The 23,902-nt window shown below is 35.5% G+C and overlaps 1 protein-coding gene across 2 annotated transcripts; it reads left to right on the top strand.

Annotated features, from left to right (window-relative positions):
• The first annotated feature begins 19,982 nt into the window (after window positions 1-19,982).
• On the top strand, window positions 19,983-23,195 carry LOC18104353 (probable protein phosphatase 2C 74). 2 transcript variants are annotated; one of them, XR_002977287.2, is made up of 6 exons: window positions 19,983-20,934; window positions 21,232-21,408; window positions 22,167-22,337; window positions 22,440-22,619; window positions 22,718-23,000; window positions 23,114-23,195. XR_002977287.2 is itself a non-coding variant. In XM_006376115.3 (5 exons), exons 1-5 carry the CDS (start codon window positions 20,281-20,283, stop codon window positions 22,874-22,876), a joined length of 1,341 nt encoding a protein of 446 aa, XP_006376177.1. In that variant the 5' UTR covers window positions 19,983-20,280; the 3' UTR covers window positions 22,877-23,195. The 2 variants fall into 2 exon arrangements, 1 of the variants encoding a protein (XP_006376177.1); XM_006376115.3 differs by having other exon boundaries at window positions 22,718-23,195.
• Window positions 23,196-23,902: the final 707 nt, after the last annotated feature.

Raw genomic sequence — 23,902 nt, 5'->3', positions numbered from 1 at the left:
GCAAGGTTAGACTCAGCTACTGCCCTGTCAACAACCTCTAATTTGGTTTCTAACAAGCCAATGGTATTAAGATTGTTTTTTAGTGTCCAATCATGGATTGTTTTTTGTTTAAGGTGGCCATTAAGACCCCTTATGTTCAAGCTGCCTATATTGAACATTTATTCTTAAAGGGGAGGGGGAATAACATATTACATTAGAGGCCTTTAGCCTCTTTCCATTTCCTACCCCCTTTATTTTTTTCTGACAGTTTGGGGGAAGGGGATGGGGATTCAACATGGTGTTCATTGGTGGGAATTGTTAGTTTTAAAGAAAGAAAGGAGTATAACAGAGGTAGAAGTTTATGGATATGGAGAAGGGAGAAAGATAGAAATAGTAGATAAGGGAATACAAACTGGGAATTCAATTTTATTATGCAGCAAGCTTACATTATATAGAAACAGAAAAAATAACTGAAACCGAGAATTAAGCCATGAACAGCAACGTGTGCCATGAACAGCAACATGTTTCAACAAACTAACCACTTCCTAAAGACTAGGACAAACTAAAAACAGAATGAAAGCATAAAATAATTTCTGATACTTAGACACGTTGCAGTCCTAAAACAATCAACTAACACTCCTCCATTTTTTAGGAGCTGCAAACTCCGAGTCTTTGCCTAAGAAGTTCAAACTTGTTTGCTGGCAAAGGTTTTGTAAAAATGTCTGCGAGCTGATCTTCAGATCTGCAATAAATGAGGCTCACTTCTCCTTCCTTCTGCACTTCCCTTAAAAAGAAAAATTTGATCTTGAAATGCTTGGTTTTTCCATGAAAAACTGGATTGTGGAAGATTGCAATTGCTGCCTGATTGTCCACAAACACCTCTGTATCATTTTGTTGCTTCAAATGTAAATCACAAAACAACTTCCTCAGCCACAAAGCTTGATTCACTGCTGCTGTAGAAGCAATAAATTCAGCCTCAGCAGTAGATTGTGCTACAGTCTCTTGCTTCTTGGAACTCCATGAGAAAACTCCTGATCCTAGGCTAAAACAGTACCCAGATGTACTCTTCATGTCATCCACTGATCCACCCCAATCACTGTCAGAAAATCCCAGCAACTTGAAGTTTTGACAATACTTGAATTTTACACCAAAATCAATAGTTCCTTTGATGTATCTAATGACTCTTTTTGCAGCTTTAAGATGCATTTCATTAGCACAATGCATGTAACGAGAGAGAATGCTTACCGCAAAAAGAATATCTAGCCTGGTTGCAGTTAGGTACATTAGGCAACCAATCATGCTTCTGAAATAGCCTTCTTCAACTTTGTCTGTGTCGTCCTCTTTACTTAAGCTCTCCTTTGGATTCATTGGAGTAGCCATTTCCTTACAGTCCTCCATATGAAATTTCTTGAGAATTTCCTTGGCATATTTCTTTTGACAGATGAAACTTCATTTTCTAACTGTTTGATCTCCATTCCCAGAAAGTATGTCATGAGTCCAAGGTCTGTCATTTCAAAAAATTTCATCATTTCCCTTTTGAACTCTTCAAGAAGCTTGGCATTGTCACCTGTGATCAAAAGATCATCAACGTAAAGAGAGACTATAAGCAGATTGTCTCCTTTACATTTCACATAAAGAGTAGCCTCTGATAAACTTTTCTGAAATCCTAGGCTAAACAGATGCTCATCTATCTTGCTATGCCATGCTCTAGGTGCTTGTTTCAATCCATATAGAGCCTTCTTGAGCAAGTAGACCTTCTCCTCTTCACCTTGTTCCATGAATCCCTCGAGCTGTTCAACATAGATTTCCTCCTGCAAAATACCATTTAAAAAAGCAGATTTTACATCTAGTTGAACACCTTCCACCCATTTTGAGCTGTTATAGCTAGCACAAGCCGAATAGTATCCAATCTAGCAACAGGGGCAAATGTATCTGAGTAATCAACTCCAAAGACTTGAGCATATCCCTTAACAACAAGCCTGGCTTTGTGTTTATTGATGGATCCATCAGCATTGAGCTTGGTTCTAAACACCCATTTTACTCCAATAATCTTTCTATCATTTGGCCTGTTAACTAGCTCCCAAGTCTTGTTCTTTTTTATCATTGACATCTCCTCCTCCATTGCCTTTTGCCATTTTTGGTCTTTAATAGCCTCTTCATAACCAGCAGGTTCACAAATGGCCACATTGCATCTCTGATAAATACCATGGAGCGGTCTTGTTCCACGAATTGGTAGATCATCTTCCAATTCTTCTTGCCACTGTTCTGATGCTTGCTCTTCTCTTATTTGGGAGGTTAGACTTGATTTTTGCTTGCTTGTGGATGTCTCTTTTGTCTGTTCCCAATTCCATTTCTCTTCTTCATTGAAGAACACATCTCTACTGACAATTATCTTCCTTGTTTGAGGTTGATAAACCTTATATGCCTTTGAGGAAGAGCTGTACCCAACAAAGATGCCAGTTGTACCCAACAAAGATGCCTGGTTCTGACTTTTTATCAAGTTTATCCCGCTTGACCTGTGGAATGTGAGAGAAACACAAGCAACCAAACACTCTAAGAAAATTGAGTGAAGGTTTATAGTCATACCATGCCTCAAATGGAGTTTTATCCTTCAATGCTTTGGTGGATAATCTGTTCTGTAAGAAAACAGCAGTACTGGCCGCTTCAGCCCAAAAATATTTGGGTAACTCCTTGTCATGTAGCAGGCCATCTCCATTATGTATCTGTTTCTCCTTTCACTTACTCCGTTTTGCTGCGGAGTGTAAAGAGCAGTAAGCTGGTGCTCAATGCCAGCTTCTTCACAAAACATATCAAATTCTGCTGAAGTGTACTCCTTTCCATTATCTGACCTTACAGCTTGAATTTTATAGCCACTTTGATTTTCTACCATTTTCTTGAACTTCCAGAAGACTCCAGCTACTTCTGACTTGAATTTCAAGAAAAAAATCCAGCACATTCTTGAAAAATCATCAATAAAAGCAATGTAATATCGACTACCTGCTAATGATTCAGTTCTTTGAGGACCCGATACATCTGTGTGGATTAGCTGCAACTTGTGAGTGGCTCTCCAGGATGACTTTGGGAATGGTCTCCTATTTTGTTTACCGTATTGACAAGCATGACAATTCGGTAAGTGATCTCCAAAGGTTGGTAAGCCAACTGTGAGTTCCCTTTCCTGCATAAGTTGCATCCTTTGTAAGTGACAATGACCAAGTCGCTTGTGCCATATCTCAGTGTTGCAAGCTTTCATGGAGAATGCAGCAAGTTCTTCTTTGATAGGATCAAAAGAAAAACTTTTTCCTTTCATTCTCACTTTGAGAATTTCCTCACTGTTAGCATCCAGTATGTGACAGAAACTATCTTCAAAGATCACTTTAAAGCCTTTTTCAATCAATTGGCCTACGCTCAACAAATTTTGATTAATTTCTGGTACGTAGAGAACATCAGAAATTGTTTTTGTGCCTGCAGTGCTGGTTATGGTGATTGTCCCTCTTTCTTTGACAGAGATGTAATCACCATTGCCAATTTTGACTTTAGTAATATCAGTTGGCCTCAAATCTCTGAAGAGTTTCTTTTCATTGGTCATGTGGTTGGTACAACTACTGTCAATTAACCAACTTTCAGTCGAACTACTACTTGCAAAGCAGGATGCTACAAAAAGCTGATCTTCATCCTCTTGTTCTGCAACTTGGGCATCAACTTCATGTTGCTGAGCTCTTCCCTTACAAATTACTGCTTCATGTCCCATTTGATTGCATTTTGAACATTTTTCATCAGGTCTCCTCCAACATTTGAATGGAGGGTGACCTTCCTTTTTACAGTGATGGCAAGGAGGATATTTACCCTTGAAGCTTCCTTTTTTGCTTCTGTTGTTATTCAAAACAGGAGCAAAAGAATTTCCCTCTTGGCCTTTCTTCTCTTTCCTTTTGTTTCTGTAAGCTCCGTGATGTTTTGCAAATAAGGCTCCTTCAGTGTTAACCTCTTGCCTCATATGTCGTCTCTGCTCTTGCGCCTGTAAGGAATTAAGTAATTCTGCCAAGGAAATTTTTGACAGATCCTTGGTATTTTCCAAGGTGGTAACTGTCGCTTCATACCTTTCAGGTACTGTGACAAGGATTTTTTCCACAATCCTTGAATCACTGAATTCAGACCCGAGTAGCCTGATTTTATTTGCAATTCCAAGAAGTCTATCTAAATACTCTTTAATTGTTTCAGATTCCTTCATCTTTTGCAACTCGAAATCCCGTATCAAATTTAAAACCTGCATTCCTCTTATCCTTTCGTCTCCTGCATATTCTTCCTTAAGGTAATCCCATATAGACTTGGCTGTCTTACGGGACATTATTCTTGTGAAGATTGTTGTTGACACCGCAGCAAACAAGCATGCTTTGGCTTTCGACTTCTTCGTCTTCATCTCCTTGTGAGTTTTGATCTGTGTCATGGTGGGATTGTTTGGAAGTACAGGAACATCATAGTCTTCTTCCACTGCTTCCCAAAGATCCAAAGCTTCCAAATATGTCTCCATGCGTACTGCCCAAATTTGGTAGTTGTCTCCATTGAACACTGGCGGAGCAATTGAGGAGAAACTTGTTTCAGCTTCCATGATATGTCAAAGTCACACACAGATCCCTTAAGAACAAAAAGCTCTGATACCAATTTGTTAGTTTTAAAGAAAGAAAGGAGTATAACAGAGGTAGAAGTTTATGGATATGGAGAAGGGAGAAAGATAGAAATAGTAGATAAGGGAATACAAACTGGGAATTCAATTTTATTATGCAGCAAGCTTACATTATATATAAACAGAAAAAATAACTGAAACCGAGAATTAAGCCATGAACAGCAACGTGTGCCATGAACAGCAACATGTTTCAACAAACTAACCACTTCCTAAAGACTAGGACAAACTAAAAACAGAATGAAAGCATAAAATAATTTCTGATACTTAGACACGTTGCAGTTCTAAAACAATCAACTAACAGGAATAGAGGCTGTTGAGGTCTTAGCTGAGACCTCTTTATCTGCAGAAGTACTATCATTAAGGCTTTGTAGAGAGTCCATTTTACTTTTTAAACAAGATATGGGGTTAGGGAGGGTAGGGTGGTGGCTTTCCAAGGCTGGGGGGTCAGAACCTGATTGGTTTGAGCCATAACTTTTGTTGTTGGTGGATTAGTGTGGTGTTGTATAAGGGCTATATGGTGGGTGGTAGGTTTAATATGTGATGGTTGGGGATCAAGTTGGGGTGCAGGGGAGGGATTTAAGGGAGCTACAAGTGGCTGGGTTAGGAGGTGTGTGATAGGGCTTTTTATGAGGGATGGTTGAGAGTTCATGGGTTGAGGTATAGCTAGGGTGTTACATGCAGAAAGGTGATTAACTTGAGTGACCTCGGTTGGATCTTTTTTAGGAAGATTATTGTCTCTGGGTTGGGGAACCGGCAAGGGGGACAAGAATGGCCAAAAAGCTTTCATTGTTCACATCTTGGGGGCTTTCATTCATAGTCTACAGTTATGGGGATGGGCTCAGTGGATAGGGGACTATCAATCTCATACCTGTGAACAAAAGGAAGAGATGCATTAATCTCTACGCATACCCGAGCATACTTCAACTTGGTGTATCTGTAGTTTGCTCATCGTAAGACAAAGGTCTGTCGACCATACTTGCTGTTAGGCTTAAGCCTTGCTTGGACCACTAAGGAAAGGGCAGACCATGGATGCGGATCCATACTGGAAGAGTTGAGATCCTGTTCTTGTCAAAGTAGAAACGAGGGTGTCATTGCTGCAAGATGATGGTTTTACCTTCGAACATCCATGGACCTTTCTCTAAAACAGCCTGCATTTCTTCTTTTGATTTGAAACGAAAGATCATGAAGCCCTTGGAGGTGGTCATGACATCTTCTAGACCACATTGCCTCCAAACTCTGGAGGCTATGGTATTGACTGTATGGTATGCATTTTGAATCCGAGGAAGAAACCTACCATACATCTATGCCATTGTTCTGTATTCTCCAACATTTCTTCTGAGATTTGTAGCTGACTACCAGGTGGTTGTCTTGGAAGGGGGTCTAGAGAAAACCTAGTGCTGGAGTTTGTAACTTTAACTCTGTCAGCTCATGTGTTCAGTGGGGTGGTTTGTAAGGGTGGGTTGTTGTTTTTCTTCATGGTTGACAGGGAGGGTCAGCAAAGCACAGTTGAGGTTGAGTTGACGTGAAAGAGTGATTTGAAAAGGTGTGTCTGTGGGAAAAGGCATATTAGATGTTTAGAGGAAACGGGTCTGCATGGAGTTGCAGAGTTACATCATGAAAAAGGAAAAGTTTGGGTTGCGGGGGGTGGTGGGAACATCTGTCTGGGTCTTCTTTCCAGGATGTGTTCGGTCAGGATGTGAAGGTTATGGAGGTGGGTAGAATGGCTGGTACTTGTCAGTGGACGCTGGTGGTGGCCGGCGTGTTTAATGTTACTATAACATGATGTTTTGCAATTTGATATTAGGTTAATCATTTTTATTTTATTTTTAAGTTATGGTAATAAATTTTAGGTACACTATAACACTCACACTGGTAACACAATAACCAACACTCGTTACCAACACCATCACCATGCAACCAACACCACTTGTCATAACTTGATTTTGATCTATATTCCAATTGGATTTTTATAATATTATTTTAAAATTATAAATTATAAAAAAAAAAAGATTCATGAGAAAATGCATTTTTAATATAATTCAGCCAATTTTCAACTATTTCTCAATTTTAAATCTTTTCATAAGTTTTTTAAGTCAATCATTTCGTGATTTTTAACATTTTAACAAGTTTTCACTAAACTCAATTTGAACCTTATTTTGATCACTTTTTTGATTTTTTTTAAAATTAAAAAATTACAAAAATATAAATATTTATGAGATGTGTAACATCCCCCATTTCTGGGATAAAACCACAATCTCATGTCAATAGAAAAACAGAGTAGTTAAATTTTTTTTATATATATATACATATTCACGGTCTTCGTGTTAACATCTACCAGAAATTTCAACGGAGTCCCCCCTATACCGGAAGGTCCCAATTTACCGACATGTAACCTGTTTATACTTCTAACAGTTCGCATCTCATAACTTAATTTCCGACCCAATCAGTCTGGGTTTCAATTTCACAATTATACTCACACCTATCAACCATAATATTTATGATATGCATGATATAACAAAAATATCATTATGGATGGATAATTTAAATAAATATAAATTCATAGACATGAAATATGGTTATATAAACTACAACGTTAAATTCATCCAATCAAGTTTAAACATTTATTATACAAATTAAGTTATACAACCATTTTCATGTTTACAAAATACAAGGGTATACTCCCTAGAACCTAGATTTCAAAAAGGGAACATAAGCTAGGATCTACTGCTGTCGTGCATGCGATGATCCTGAAACAAAATACATATTATTGCAAGGTGAATATTTCCATAAATATAACAATATGAATATCTAATAATTTCAACAGGGCAACATGCATTCATATTTCATTTATTTCTCCCTTCTAGTTTTTTTTTTTTTAAATCTCTTCCTTATTCAACTATTAATAAATGTTCCCTCTGCCGTTATCAACCTTCATTCCAAACATCAACGTGATTACTTTTGCTTATCCCATTACCGATACCAATTTCACTGGTATCGTCATCACCACCCCATAGGAGTCGATATAAGGCGATCCCTTTACCCGGAATCCTAACATACACTAAATGTATGCTGGCCATTCCATGTTGATCCCCTTACCCGGGATCCTAACATACACTGAATGTATGTTAGCCAATACGTGGAGATCCCCTTACCCGGGATCCTAACATACACTCAATGTATGCTAGACAATACATGGTGATCCCCTTACCCGGGATCCTAACATACACTAAATATATGCTGGCCATTCCATGGTGATCCCCTTACCCGGGATCCTAACATACACTGAATGTATGTTAGCCAATACGTGGAGATCCCCTTACCCGGGATCCTAACATACACTAAATGTATGGTAGTCCATTCGTGACGATCCCCTTACCCGGGATCCTAACATACACTAAATGTATGCTAGCCAATAAAGGGTGATCCCCTTACCCGGGATCCTAACATACACTTAATGTATGCTAGTTTATGCCTCAAATCACACTTATCATATTTTCCTTTTTCAGTAATAATTTCATCACTTGGCAATTCACATAACAACTTTTCACCTTGAATACACATACATTCAGTAATTCACATTTCACATCAAAATATATTAAATCATGGAATTTAACTAGGAAGCATAGGTGTGAATCACCTACCTGCAATAGAAGCTCTACTCGTGCTCCCCTACTGCTGCTGTTGCACCACGTCTGTGGTCCCTCCTGCAAATCACAGGTTTATCTCATAATTTTCCTCACTCAAGGATATGTTTTATAATAACAATATCAACAACCAATAAGTCTTTCTTTCAGTCATTTCTTAGTACTTTATGTTTTTCTCATTTCACTCATTATTACTGTCGTTCTTTGTCCAATCCTAGTTATCATTCCTTTCTTTATATTTGGACTTTCACTGTCCAACTGTTACTGCTTCCTCTTTGAACTGTTACTGTCTGACCTCTCCTAAGATTTTTAACTATATCTGGAGTTATAGAACTCCGATTCAAGCGAAATTTGTGGTTTTGGAAAGGTAAGACATGAGGCTACAAGTTCTATATTTTGGGAAGAACCCAATTCTGCCTCTAAGGTAGTCAAAATTGCTCATTAACAAACGCTTGGATTGTTACTGTCCAACTGTTACTGTCCATTTTTGAACTGTTACTGTCTGACCTCTTCTTAGCGTTTTAACTATATCTGGAGTTATAGAACTCCGATTCAAGCGAAATTTGTGGCGTTGGAAAGGTAAGACATGAGGCTACAATTTCTATGTTTTGGGAAGAACCCAGTTCTGCCTCTAAGGTAGTCAAAATCGCTCATTAATAGACGTTTGGACTGTTACTGTCCATTTTTGAACTGTTACTGTCTGACCTCTCCTCAGATTTTTAACTATATCTGGAGTTATAGAACTCCTATTCAAGCGAAATTTATGGCGTTGGAAAGGTAAAACATGAGGCTACAAGTTCCATGTTTTGGGAAGAACCCAGTTCTGCCTCTAAGGTAGTCAAAATCGCTCATTAACAGATGTTTGGACTGTTACTGTCCAACTGTTACTGTCCATTTTTGAACTGTTACTGTCTGACCTCTCCTCAGATTTTTAACTATATCTGGAGTTATAGAACTCCTATTCAAGCGAAATTTATGGCGTTGGAAAGGTAAGACATGAGGCTACAAGTTCTATGTTTCGGGAAGAACCCAGTTCTGCCTCTAGGGTAGTCAAAATCGCTCATTAACATACGTTTGGACTGTTACTGTCCAACTGTTACTGTCTCATTTTTGAACTGTTACTGTCTAGACATTGAACTATTACTGTCTTGAACTGTTACTGTCAAGATATTGAACTGTTACTGTCTCATTTTTGAACTGTTACTGTCTAGACATTGAACTATTACTGTCTTGAACTGTTACTGTCAAGATATTGAACTGTTACTGTCTCATTTTTGAACTGTTACTGTCCGACCTCTCCTCAGATTTTTAACTATATCTAGAGTTATAAAACTCTGTTGCAAGCAAGATTGGTCTCGTTGGAAAACTAAGACATGGGGCTACAAGTCCCTTTAGGAAGGAGAACCCAGTTCTGCCCCTAAGATAGTCATAATTGCTCATAAAAAAATCAGACTTACTGCTCTACAGGGTCTGTCATGACCCAGTCTCGGTTGATAACCCATAACTGGAGTTCTACAGCTCTAAATTGAGCAAGACCAATTTCCTTAGTTAGCTAACATCCAAAACTATAATTTCTATGAGGGACACTGGTTCTCCCTTATCCTCCTATCCGAAATCTTACTGAAAGTCAGGAGACGAGTCTGTCCAGATTCGTCACCCCCCCCTTCCCTTCACACATAAATTTCCCAAACTATATTTTCTGGGAAAATTATCATGGTTTCACGTCCCCAATCACATACCACACATGAATTAACTTAATTTTTACAACAAATACTTTTCCCCCAAATTTAAGTCTAAGAATCCTAATCTATAATTCACATCAAGGCATCAATTCCTTTTCGAATTTAAAATGACTTATAAGATCATGTTTAGAACACCTTACCTGGTACGAATTAAGGTTTTGATCTTCAACCAGTTGAAGATTTTCAACTTCCTCCTTTCTTATCTAATGATAGCCAGCCCTCCATCTTCTCTTCTTGCTCAATTTCCTTGTTAATCACTTGCCCACCAGTGTTTATTCCATCTATAAACCCTTAATCTTGGATGGGTTCTTGAAATTTTGGTGTTTCTCTCTTGATTTGTAGAAATAGATACCAAAACTCCCTCTCTTCTTTCTTCACAATAGTTGCAGATCTATTTTTGGTAAGAAGAGTAGTATTTATGCTCTATAATTATTCCTATTTGCATTTAGACCCCATTCTCTTTAAATGTATTCGTTTTGCCCCCACTTCTTTTTAGTTTATCTTATTTTCTTTAATTTAATCCAACCCTCAACATTTTCGGGTTGATTTATATTGCCTCGAAATATTTCGTCCATAAACTTATATCCAAAAATTTCTAAATTCCCGTTTTTATTTAACCATATGCATGAATTTCTTCACTTTTATTTCTCATGTAGTTAGTTTGTAATCTAAGCAACCTTTATTTTTCCCCGGGGTTTACAAGATGTGTTTTCAATGCAATTTGACCAATTCTCAACCATTTAATGATTTTTAACTTTTAACGAGTTTTAACCGAAAATCAACTTTGACTCTTATTTTGATCATAAACCCTTGTTAATTTCGGCCCCTCCTAGCACTATTTTCTCCCAATGAGATCAAACCCAAAAAAAAAACACCTTGGCATCCAAGTTTATGCTTGCAAAAAAGGCCCAAAACCACATCCTTTTATCCTTCATTCTTGCTATAAATGTACCATAAAAGACACTCTTCACTACAAGATTTCACAATTTTACCGACGGACCGAATCCATCGGTATGAGATTCAGACTTCGTCGGTAAATTTTTTACCGACTAAATCACCGACGGAAAGTGTCTATCAGCATCTCTTTCGTCGGTAATACCACATTCCATCACTAAGTCTGTTGGTAAAAAAAATATTACCAATGGTTTTACAGATGAAAAATATGCGCAAAACAAAATCTCGCTGAAATATACCGATGGATATATTCCATCGGTGATAGTGGCATATCCAGTAAATATTTTTCAGCTCTCGGTAAAATGCAGACGGACTCTATCCGTCTGTGAAGTCGTTGGTTATTGTGGCATTTCCAGTAAATATTTTTCATCTCTCAGTAAAATACCGACGGACTGTATCCGTCTGTAAATCCGTCGGTGGGGATTTTTAAATTTTTTTAAAAAAATTATTTAGAATAAATAATATAAAATTATATAAATTAATAGTAAAAAAAACCAATTATGCAAATAAAATTTTATTAAACATCAAAAATAAAAAATAAAGTTAAATAATATTCATTACAAATTGAATGTGTTTCCAAAAAAAAATATTAAATTAGCACAATGGTGGAACTAGAGGAGGAGGTGGAGGAAGCAGGTTGTCCCGGGACCATACGGCCAAAAAAAAGCTCACATGTATCACCACTCTGTGATGTCATGTTCATGACCATTTGGCGAAGTTGTTCATAATTCGCCGAGAGTTGCTTGTATTTCTCGGTGAGATGAGTCATGTGTTATTCATAATTCGCCGACAGTTGCTCGTATTTTTCAGTGAGATGAGTCGTATGTTGTAGTAAGGCCACGAACTCCTTAAATTGGGTGCTCGATACTGATTGGGAGCTCCCAACGATTGAGACACTACGGGTCGCCCACAAGTTCTCGGTCGTAGTGTTGGAGAGCTCGTAAACCCGATTTTTATCGAGTCCACCAGACGATCCTACCTCAATCCATAAATTTGGATCGAATTTCGGATGGGTCGAAGGATCGTCCCCATATCTCTCCCTCAATCGGATATTATAGGTCTCCTGAAAATGAAAAAAGAAATCATCGTATTCAATTAAAAATAAGCTGGAAATTAGAAATTAACACCAACCTCAAATTTTATATGCCACGAGAGTCCTACCAGTTCTGGGTTTGTGACGGGAATGCCCACATGTCATGCACTCGGTCAACTCAGAATTTTCAAGATAGTATAAGGCCCCGTTTGTTTGCTGGAAAGTAGTTTTTTTAAAAAAATGAATTCCGGGAAAGTGAATTATTTTCTGATGTTTGGTAGTGTAATGAAAAAAAAGTTAGAAAACACTTTCTAGTGTTTGGTTATGTCATGGAAAATGAGCTGGAAAATAACTTATTAATGTTTTATATTTCTCAAGTTTATTAAAATAATGAGGAACACATCTTACAAACTAAAAAGTTGAATGAGAATGAAATTGAAAAAAAATATAATTTCATAAATTATCTCAAATAAAATAAATAATAATCAAAATAAAAGATATCAAATCTAAAAAATAAAAAAAATGAAAGATGAAGAAATCAAAATAATAATAATTAACATTTCATAAATTATTTCAAATAAAATAAGTAACAATAAAAAGAATGAGGACCAAATTTGATAGATAAAAAATTTCAATAAAAAAATGATAATGGAAAAGCAAATAACAATTATAAAAATGAGAACCAAAGTTAATATAAAAATTAAATTTTAAGAGCTGAAATTGAAAAATAAATATTCAAAGAAATATATATATATATATATATATATATATATAGCAATCAAAATTTTGAGGACCAAATTTGATATAATCAGCAAATAATATGACATTTCTAAATTTTTCACAACTTCCGGAAAGTGTTTTCTGCCCAAATTTTTCAGGAAAACACTTTTCTAGAAACCAAGCCAAATTTTCCTTTGACTGGAAAGTGTTTTCCGTTGACCAACTTTCCTAATGGCAAACAAACACAGGAAAGTTTGGAAAGTGGTTTCCCGGAAAGTGAATTCCGGGAAACAAACATAGCCTAACATGCAGAAGTAAGGGCACATGTCAATTTTCTGGTATCCTAAACCAAAGGGTTTCATCATAGACTTTGCAGCATAGAAGTTCTCTTTCAACCTCTTTCCTTCAAGTAAAATGCTTCTCGCACATTCGATAATTTTGTCATAACCGGCCTCACTCAACCCGTGATCTAACTTGATGGTGAACACCTGTGCTACGGCCAATAATTTAGTGTGGTTCATGCAGCCATCTCATAATGGTTCGTTAGAATCTTTCAACAGATCAAAAAACCTAGTTGCATCTGCATTATGTTCTTCTTTTACGATTGGACATTGACATACATTACCTTGATTCATTCTCATTGCATCCATAATCATATTCCTGTAAGGATTACTATTGTCATTTACATCTCCATGCACATTGTTAGCACTAGAAGTTGACCCAACCACCCTTTCTCCCATGCTCTTATTACAAACAAATAGTTCTTCGTGTGCATACCAACACAGGTAATTCTCCATAAACCCTTTTGTGTAGAAGATGCATCATTACAACATCTGGATGCAGATACTTTTTATTTTGACACTTCCTGCATGGATACCTAATACCGCCTCCAGTAAAAATTCTGGGAATGGATGTTGTAAAATTAAAAAAAAAAACCCTGAACCCCGTTACAATAATAAATCCTCAGCAATCCTTGGGGTGAATCTCGATACATCCATGAACGATTATTCATGACTTCTATCGAACCTTTATAAAATTATGATGACAATATGTATTAATTAACTATGTTAGGTAAATAAATTTGCAAAAATATTAGTTTATCTCGAGATTATCCAACAAGCTAATTACAACTTCTCATAAATATTCATTATCAATTATCAACGTTCATACAAATTTATACATATAAATTTACAGAAATTACAACTCCGCAATAGCATTGATAAAAATTAAAACGGACTCGTTAAATAAGCTATTAATTATTTCACCACAACACATGTAATTCGGTAATTCAACAAAGTTTCAACAATTTACAAACAAATATAATTTTACAGAATCTAAAACAAACCATAACAAGTACAAAATTATACATTCATACTATAAGTTTCTTTGAGAAATAACAATAAAACATGTACATACACTAACAAAAATACATAAACTAAAAAAACAATAAAATTGACATTTAAAATTAACATTTAAGTGTTAAAATTAAAAAAGATAGATTTACTTACAGAAAATGATAAAATCCACAATAAATCAGAACACGGATGTTGTGACCACAAAACTTAAAGAAATATAACTTGTGTTGAGAAGAGGGGAAATTTTTTTTTTAGGTGGTTGTTTGCAGTTTGGGAGAGGAGAGTTGGGATGGTGAAGAAGAATGAGAAACAAGGGAGGAGAGGGTCGGCACAGTGGTGATATATTTATTTTTGCCGATGGAATCACCGACGGACTACTTCTATCAGAGATTTCATCGGCAATTTTGATGGTGAATTGGTCACGTCACTGTACGAAGATCCCGGTTTGAATCCCTCAGTAATTCCTTCAGTAAAATCGCCCGCAAAAACTTCCATGTCAACGAACTGTCTTTTTTTTTATTCTAAATATTCCGTCTGTAATTTCATAGATATATTTCGACAGAATTATTTGGTTGGTATATACCAACCGAATTACAGACAGAATAATATCCATCAGTAATTATCACCGCAATTTACCGACATAATTATTCCATCGGTAATTCCGTTGGTGTTAGGCGAATTTTTGGTAGTGCTTTCAAGTTTTTTCATGATGTAAATATGGTACAAGCTACCTCAAAATACAACCCTTGTACTTTATGATATTGCTACCAAAAAAAAGGCTAAAGATAAAGAAAAAACAAGCTGAAAAGGGGGGGTTTAACATATCTTTGGGATCAATTGACTCTTATAGAATTAACAGAATTAAAAGCATGTGATGCCTATATTAATCGTAGAAAGCATCAATGAATAGTATAGTTTTTAACAGCACTTCACAATGACTTTAAAAAACTTAGAGGTTTAATTTTGCATTGTTCTCCACTTCCTTTTGTTGACTCAGTTGTCAATGAGTTATTGGCTGAAGAAATATGTCTTCAATCTTATTCTAAAAAAGAAATTTTCTCTACCTCTAATCCTTTTATGCTAGCAGTACCTTCTAAGTCATTCTTCAATAATCAGAATAAGCCTTACACAAAGGTTGCCTTCGACGAGTGTAGTTTCTGTAAGCAGAAAGATCATTGGAATGCTTAGTGTTCTAAGCTGAGACAACAGAATTAAGCCTAGAAACCTGGCAGTCACTCACAATCTAATGCTCATAGACCGCCTTAGGATTACAAACCATCATAACACAATAATGCATCAATAGTTTTATCTGGTCCTTTTACCAATTCTAGTACTCTAGCTGAGCAATTTCAAAAGTTTCTCTCCTTACATCTACAAGCTATGTCTACTTCTTCTTTTATATGTCAGTTGCCTCATAGTTCAAGTATGTCATATTTTGAATGGGTCTTGGATTCTGATGCTTCACATCATATGTCTCCAGATTCTTCATCGTTTGCTTTTGTATCCCCTTCGTCTTTTATTCCTGTCATGACTGTTGATAGCACTCTTATACCCTTAGCAAGTGTTGATTCTGTTATCAAACCTCATTTGTCTCTCCTCAATGTCTATCTTATTTCAAACCTCACATTGAATCTTACTTTTGTTGGTCAGATATATGATCCTAGTGATTATTTAGTCATCTTTTTCTCTTCTTTTTGTTGTGTGTAGGATCTGTATTCTCAAAAGCTTATTAGGACAAGTCGTAGGGAGAAGGGACTATATATTTTGAATGAATTAAAAATATCAGTTGTTATTGCTGCTGCTGGTGTTGATTTGTCTTCTTTTCATTTAAGTCATTCTTCTTCAAGTTTTTATTTATGGTATTCTCATTTAGGTCATGTTTTGTCTTCTCGTTTGAGATTTTTTACATCTATAAGAGCCTTAGAAAATTTACAAACTTGTAATATTTCTAATTGTAGTGGATGTAGACTGGCAAAATTTTCCACTTTACCTTTTAATTGAAGTGTTTCTTTTTGTTTTTCTCTATTTGATTTGATTTGATTCATTAAGATATATAGGGACCTTCTCTTGTTGCCATAAAAAGAGAGTCTCGATATTATGTTTATTTTATTAATGATCATACTTGTTATTGTTAGGTTTATTTAATAAAACATCATTCTGAATTCTTTGAGATATATATAGACTTTTGAGCTCTTGTCACAACTCAATATTCTACTGTTATCAAATGTTTTAGGTGTGATTTAGGTGGGGAATACACCTCTAATAAATTTTACGAGTTACTTGCATTAGATGGAACTATCCACCAAACCTCATGTACAGATACTCCTAAGCAAAATGAAGTTGTTAAAAGCAAACATAGGCATATTGTTGAAACTACTCATTCTCTTTTGTTGTCTGCTTCAGTTCCTAGTGTGTTTTAGGGTGAAGCTATTCTTACTACTATAGGTTTGATTAATATAATTTCATCTTCTTATATTTCAAGTTTATCTCATTTTGAAAAGTTGTATGGGTATGCCCCTGATTATTCTTTCTTTAGAGTCTTTTGTTTTACTTGTTTTGTTCTTCGTCCTCATCTAGAACGCAGCAAGTTGTCATCTCTATCTGCTATTTGTGTATTTCTTGGTTATGGTGAAGGTAAAATGGGGTATCGTTATTTTGATTCAATAACTCGGAAACTTTATATGTCTCGTCATGTTGTCTTCGAGCATATACCTTTCTTTTACATTCCACCCACTACTCATAGCTTAACTAGATCTGATCTTTTTCGTATAGATCTTTTTAAAAATGATTCTGATAGTTTATCATCTCAAGTACCTAGTACCTCAAATATTCCTCCTCATGTTCATCCAATTCGTACTAATCATTCTACAGGTACTGACGTTTTACTCTCTAACACACCTGAAGCTCCATTCTCCTCTACAGTCCCACCAGCTTCGTCCGAGATTATAGATCTACCTAATTTTGCTTATTCTTATTATTCTTCATCATTTATTTCAATTTTAGCTTATATTCATTGTCTCTCTGAGCCCTTTTCTTATAAAGAGGTAATTTTTTATCCTCTTTGGGAACAAGCTATGGATGAGGAACTTTTTGCTTTACATAAAACAGATAATTGGGATTTGGTTCCTCTACCTCCTAGTAAGAGTGTTATTGGTTGTTGTTGGGTGAATAAGATCAAGACTAATTTTGATGGATCTATTGAGCGATACAAAGTTAGGTTGGTTGTAAAATGATATTCTCAACAATATGGCATGGATTATGAGGAGACGTTTGCTCCTATTGCAAAAATGACTACTATTCAAACTCTTATTACAATTGTTTCATTTGTTAGTGGCATATCTCTCATCTTGATGTTAAAAATGTCTTATTGAATTGAGATCTTCAAGAAGATGTTTATACGCCACCCCCTCCTGGTGTGCTTACAAGCTTAAGAAAGCATTATATGGTCTCAAACAAGCACCTCATACTTGGTTTGAGAAATTCTCTATTGTGATCTCTTCCCTTGGTTTTGTTTCTAGTAATCATGATTCTGCTCTTTTTGTTAAGTGCAATGATGCAGGTCGTATCATTCTATCTTTATATGTTGATGATATAATTATTACTGGTGATGATATTGATGGTATTTCAGTTTTGAAAACAGAGTTAGCTAGACAGTTTGAAATGAAAGATTTAGGTTCTCTAAGATACTTCTTGGGTATTGAGGTAGCCTACTTACCCAGAGGTTATCTTCTTTCTCGGTCAAAATATGTTGCAGATATTCTTGAGCGGACTAAACTTACTAATAATAAGACTATAGATATTTTCATTGAGGTTAACACAAGGTATTCTTCTTCTAATGGTTTACTATTGTCAAATCCTATTTTATACCGTACTATTGTTTGGAGCTCGTTATATCTCACTATTACTCGTCCAGACATTGCATATGTTGTTCATATTGTTAGTTAGTTTGTTGTTTCTCCTACTTTCGTTCATTGGGCAGCTGTTCTTTGTATTTTGTGATATCTTCGGGGCACAGTCTTTCAGAGTCTTTTACTTCCATCCACCTCTTGTTATAAAATACAAAGGAAATAATAATAAAATTCAAAACAATGCATGAAATATGAAAAAAAAAAAAGGAAAATAACAAAATTAACCCAAATCGGGAGCTCTATGCAAGATTTTCAATATCTAAAGATCTAACGATTCGTGTAGCACCATAGAGGCTATTATAGAGAAAATAGCCTTTAGAAACTCCTGTAAGAATTTAAGCTTGATCCAACGGTCAGGTCAAGATTTTTTACCCTTTAAAGCCATAATTATAGTCTGGAGTGACCAATCCTCCTCTAAGGCTAGGACCTGTCTCATTGGTATAAAAATACATCTGTTAGGTCATCCACATAATCTATTTATGACAAATCCTTCTTTAGTTATGGCGGATCCATACTTATCTACTCATAATCTCTGTTATCCCAAGCCCGGCTACATTAGTGTAATTGGATTTTGTGATTTTAAAAGATTGTGTTTTCACTTGAGAAAACATTGATTCTTATAATAAATTGCTTTGTTTTTTTTATTAAAAATAAATTAAGGTACCTTATTTTAAATCAAAAGCAAATGAGTTTAATCTAAAATGGCATGTGATTTAAAAGGCAAAACAACACATAATCTTAGTAAAAATAATAATAATAATAATAATAAGCTAAAAGAAGTTATACTTTCCAAAGCATGAAATAATGGGAAGCGTCTGAAAAGGATAAAAAAAAAAAAAAAAAAAAAAAAAAAAAAAACCAACACCCTTATTATAAGACAGCTACTGTAGTTCTTGTTCCTTGGCGTAACCACATTAGCACACAATTCAAGCTCTAGACCGAAGTTAAAAGATTTGTGTTAAGCGATAGCTAAACCTTCATAGGCCACACTTTTGTTCTGGGTCACTACTCTTTGTTTTCTTTCATTTTTTATACTACAAACTACGGGAGACAAGGAGTTCCTTTCAATTCTATACTTTTTAACAAAAAGCTATTTATTACTCTTTCGAAATATCACGTTTCATGGTTTAGGATATGATTAGTTGATTACTGTTTCTAGTTCCTGAATCTTTCCTAAATTTAATAGTCATGTTCTCAAGAAACTTTGAACAAGCCACAAGAATTCGAAATTCTTTGTATGAAAACTGTTAGCAGAAAAAAGAAGGTTATATACTGTCATTCACATCATACATAATTGTCTAAAGAAAGGTTCCTCCATTAAATTCAGCTTTGCCCGTTGTCTCCTCAACCAAGTGTTTGACATAGTAATTTCCGCTGTGGCTTTTAGTTTTTTTCTATTACAGACAGAACATGCCGTCTAACTAAAGCTAGCTAGCTGATTTTACTGATAATTCCTGGAACTTTAGTATCAATGCCAAATTAAAGATGTTAAGTTGACAACAGCAGCAACTTTAGTATCAATGCCAAATTAAAGATGTTAAGTTTCCCATCAAACATAGTAATTGCTGCTGTTGTCAGTCATGCAGAGAATTAATAGCTACCTAATCTTGGCTAGCACCAAGCCCGCCTTTCTAATTTTCTAAAGCAATATGGTTTTAATTTGAACCTTTCCATAAATAAAGAAATCCACGTTGAGATAGCATATGAGGTGTACTGAGCAAATGCCAATTGATTTGTGTGCAGAGCTACAATAATGGAGAGAGAATCGAGCAGGCTGACCAACTCAAACCTCCCAAAGCAATTTGTTAACCAAGTCAAAACAATTATAGATTTCCCATTTGAGTAACCATTGAAAAAGGGAAGAAGCAAAAACTAAAAAAGTAATAATATTCCAGCACTCAACATTATATGTGTGACCACTTCCTTGGCTTTGAAAGTGTCAAAGATAACAAACGCATTTGCTACCTCCTTTGGCCCTTTCTCTACAAATACTACTTCTGGAGCACAAGCACGTACGGGAGAGAACCGTAAAATACAATGCAACTGATCCATCCGTGAGCCATTCACCTTTGACCCGTTAATTATTACCAAGTATTGAGTGTTCCTTTCCTCCCATGCTACATATTATTGCTTCTATCAAAGACCTTTTAGCCATAAATATATAGTGTTTTCTTTTGCATGAGCCACACCTCCTTTGTTTCAACAAATCTCACGCCATATTTGATGACAAAAAGTAATCAAGCGCACACAAAATTCTTGTCAAAAGAATGAAAGATCTAGAGGATTTTCTATGCGGTTTCTCAATTATTTCTCTTGCTCTATACTTTCTTCGAAGACTAAGAAAGGTCATTTCTATGGCCTCGTTAAGCCTTACATCCCCTCAATCTTCTTCTCTTCCTTCTCCTCCTCTCTCATGGGTTAGCCAGTTTTTTCTTGAAAAAAGAAAGGTCCCTTTAATTAAAGACGATTCAGAAACAACAGTTATGGTGCATGATCAAGAAAGTAACGTTTCACAAGAGAGTCAAAGTGGTGACATGAAAAGTAAAGCTTTGCATTTTGAAGAGGGAATCATGCAAGAAAGCATGGCCTGTGAAGCATATCAAAAGGGTTTGCATGATAAGAGTTCACAAAAGAATTCTGATGCTTTGATAAGGAAAGTAGGACCGGATTCCTTGAGAATAGTAAAGATTAGTGAAGGAGATCGTAGTAAGGGTGCTACCAAGATGAAGAAGAGGCCTGGGAGGCTGGTTGTGCCAGAATATTCTCCGGTAGTGGAATTTTCTCGAGCAGACAGGAAGTTGGAAAATAAAGAGTTCGAGGTTCAAGGGAGAGATTTCTTTTTGGCTAGTAAGAAAGGAAGGAGAGAGGTCATGGAAGATGGGTATGGCATCATGATTGACATTTTGGGAGATGCAAAGCAGGTAGGTGATCTAACCTCCCACTCTCTGCTGGGTATTAGGTATTCCATATTTCATAAATAATCAATAAATTGTAACTTTAACATAAACTTGGTGGTACTTCTGTTTGAACTGCTTCGTTATAATTAAGGATTGGATTAGTTCCTAATTGGGTTTTTAGCGTTCTTCTTTTGGTGCAAATTAAATCATCATTGTTACTTAATTCTCCATGTTTTGGTTTATCCCGGGGCTTAATTTTGGTTGATCTTTCTTGTTATGCTCAAAAGATTTTGATCCCTGCTTCTTCTATTCTGTCACTAGGCATTTTTTGCTGTCATAGATGGACATGGAGGCCGTGCCGCGGCCAACTACGTTGCTGAAAACTTAGGAAAGAACATTGTGAAAGGTCTTCAAAACGTTGGTTGCAAGGAAGACGGCCAATTAGAGGAGGCTATTCGAGGAGGCTACTTGGTTACAGATAGGGAATTTCTTAGCCAGGTAAACTTTCAACTTTCAATGTTGAAAACGACGTTATGATGATTTGACTTAGTCTTATTGTACTACCATGTTCGGAAAGGCATCCACATATATACATTTCACGAATATATTGTTAGATTTGTTAATTATTTAATTAATGAGCCAATTAATTCACCATCAATATTACTTTATTTTATTTTATTTTATTTTCATCGGGGACTAGATTAATCTAGTGTTTGATTAGAGGACTTGAAAATGAGACCAAGAGAGTTGCAACTCAATTCCCGGTACTGCCATTTACATGGGAGAAAAAAAGAAAGAAAGAAAGCATATATGACCTGCATGTTTATTGAAAAATATATCCATGGAAGTTTGGTACGTAATTTGTTGACCTCAAGGTATACTTTGACATGTTCTCGAGATCTGAAGTCTATAATTCATTTTAATTGATCCCTTTTGTTAATAAGATATCTATAATTAAAAATTAGTAAAATATTTCTGCAACAAACCATTTCATGACAACGCCATTAAATATACGCAGCCAGCTACCTCATAATTGTATATTTTTTACTGAAAAAGAAGAGAATAGCTTCGTTTCTTAGAACACATTAGACCAGTCTTTGATGGCATGTCCACCTTGGCAATTTAAAAACGCTCTGAAACTTTATATATCTCATAAAAAATATTTGTAAAGAATGCACGAAGCTAGATAGGCTCGCATTCGGATTGCAGTTAAATATGCTTAATCATATATTTTAATTGAATTTTGACACCTGCAGGGTGTTAGCAGTGGAGCTTGTGCAGCTAGTGTGCTGTTGAAAGATGGAGAATTACATGTTGCAAACGTAGGTGACTGTAGGGTAGTTTTAAGCAGGAATGGGGTAGCTGATGTACTCACAATTGATCATAGAGTTAGCAGAGAAGATGAGCGCCTTCGCATTGAGAATTCTGTAAGTTAATTGATATTCACTGCTTACTAATATTATTATACATCAAAATAAAAGCTAAATGATAACCTAGCTAGTTAAGATGAGGGCCTTCGCTTATTGCAGGGTGGTTTTCTACATTGCCGCAATGGAATTTGGAGAGTTCATGGGTCCCTTGCCGTTTCTAGAGCAATTGGAGACCAGCATCTGAAAGAATGGATAATTTCTGAACCTGAGATCAAAAGGGTTCCATTAACTTCAGATTGCCAGTTCCTGATAATGGCATCTGATGGCCTATGGGATAAGGTATGTCTCTATACATGTGTACGTAGGTATTTTGGCCTCCCCAGAAAGAAGAAACAAGTTCAGGGCATGATCAATTATATTTTGTCGGGATATTGCAGGTAAATGAGCAAGAGGCAGTAAATGTGATTTTAAAAGACAACAACAATTCAGTAGAGTCTTGCAAAAAGCTTGTAGATATGTCTTTCGGCAGAGGCAATATGGATGATATTACCGTTATGGTGATAAACCTTCAGAATTTTGTGACAAATGGTTGTTGATTAATGCTCTGGTGACTCGTTGAAGAAATTGAATGCAAATGGCATGATTTGCTGGCCTCCATTGATGGCTGGCCTCCACAATGAAGCCATGCTCGGATGTTCCTAAGATGAATTAGAACGGGAGGTAAAATAGGTTCCCAGGTAGATATTTCGATCATCATTCAATTTCACAACTGCTTTTTTCTTCCGAGAGATGTAAAGCAAATCATTTTTATTTTGTTTTTTTTGTTTTTTTAGGCCAGGCCCATATTTTGACCGGTTTGGTTGGCTTAAATCTATGTACAATGAAGCTCTTATGTTGATGTTTCTCTTTTCTTAACTCATGTTTTAATTACTTATTAAATACCAGTCCATTTGGCTTTCAATCTCATGTACAAATAATTTGTTTTTACTGCCAATTAATAAATACAATAATTAAAAAATTTCATCGATATCCAAAATTAAAATATAATTTTTTAAAAAAAAATTACCATGATCATACTATAAACTATAATTTACGGACGATAAGATATTTTATAATTTAATTATCATTATTAAAGCAATCAACACTCCCAAAAGCTAACTTCTCAAATGCATTTCATCAAATACATAGTTGGCAGTATTAACTTGACTAAAATTCAAGTTAACACCAAAGCAATATTAAAATATTTCAAATGAAATGGATTAAATACAATATCAAAATTAAAAAAAAAAATTCATCACAAATGAAGACAAAAACTACCATGTTATTGTTCTAAAAAGTATTAGCACAAAGCCAACAACTACATATCCAAGACAAGATTTTAATTGGAACCAATAAAGTAGAAGGAATCATTTTTTGTCCAAAGATCAATGCCCAAGTCATCCTTTTATGTTTAACATGAGTAACATAGTTATTGTCACCATCTCTTGCAACCCTAACCCTTCTTTTATATATATAAAAATATATATACCTAACAAATACATATATTTTCATAAGAAAAACCCATTTTGTATGAAATATGAAAAAAAAAAGGTTTTCTAAATTGAAATGGTTGATATTTTAGA

The sequence above is a fragment of the Populus trichocarpa genome, chromosome 13, assembly GCF_000002775.5.
Source record: "Populus trichocarpa isolate Nisqually-1 chromosome 13, P.trichocarpa_v4.1, whole genome shotgun sequence".
In the NCBI taxonomy this organism is placed as follows: Eukaryota; Viridiplantae; Streptophyta; class Magnoliopsida; order Malpighiales; family Salicaceae; genus Populus; species Populus trichocarpa.
The sequence above is the reverse complement of the archived record's forward strand: the minus strand, read 5'-3'. Positions and strand labels throughout refer to the sequence as shown.

Coding starts and splice junctions, on each gene's coding strand:
- LOC18104353 (XM_006376115.3), top strand. CDS start 20,281: ATGAAAGATCTAGAGGATTTTCTATGCGGTTTCTCAATTATTTCTCTT. Junction 20,935..21,231: donor TTTTGGGAGATGCAAAGCAG/GTAGGTGATCTA, acceptor TTCTGTCACTAG/GCATTTTTTGCTGTCATAGA. Junction 22,338..22,439: donor GCCTTCGCATTGAGAATTCT/GTAAGTTAATTG, acceptor CGCTTATTGCAG/GGTGGTTTTCTACATTGCCG.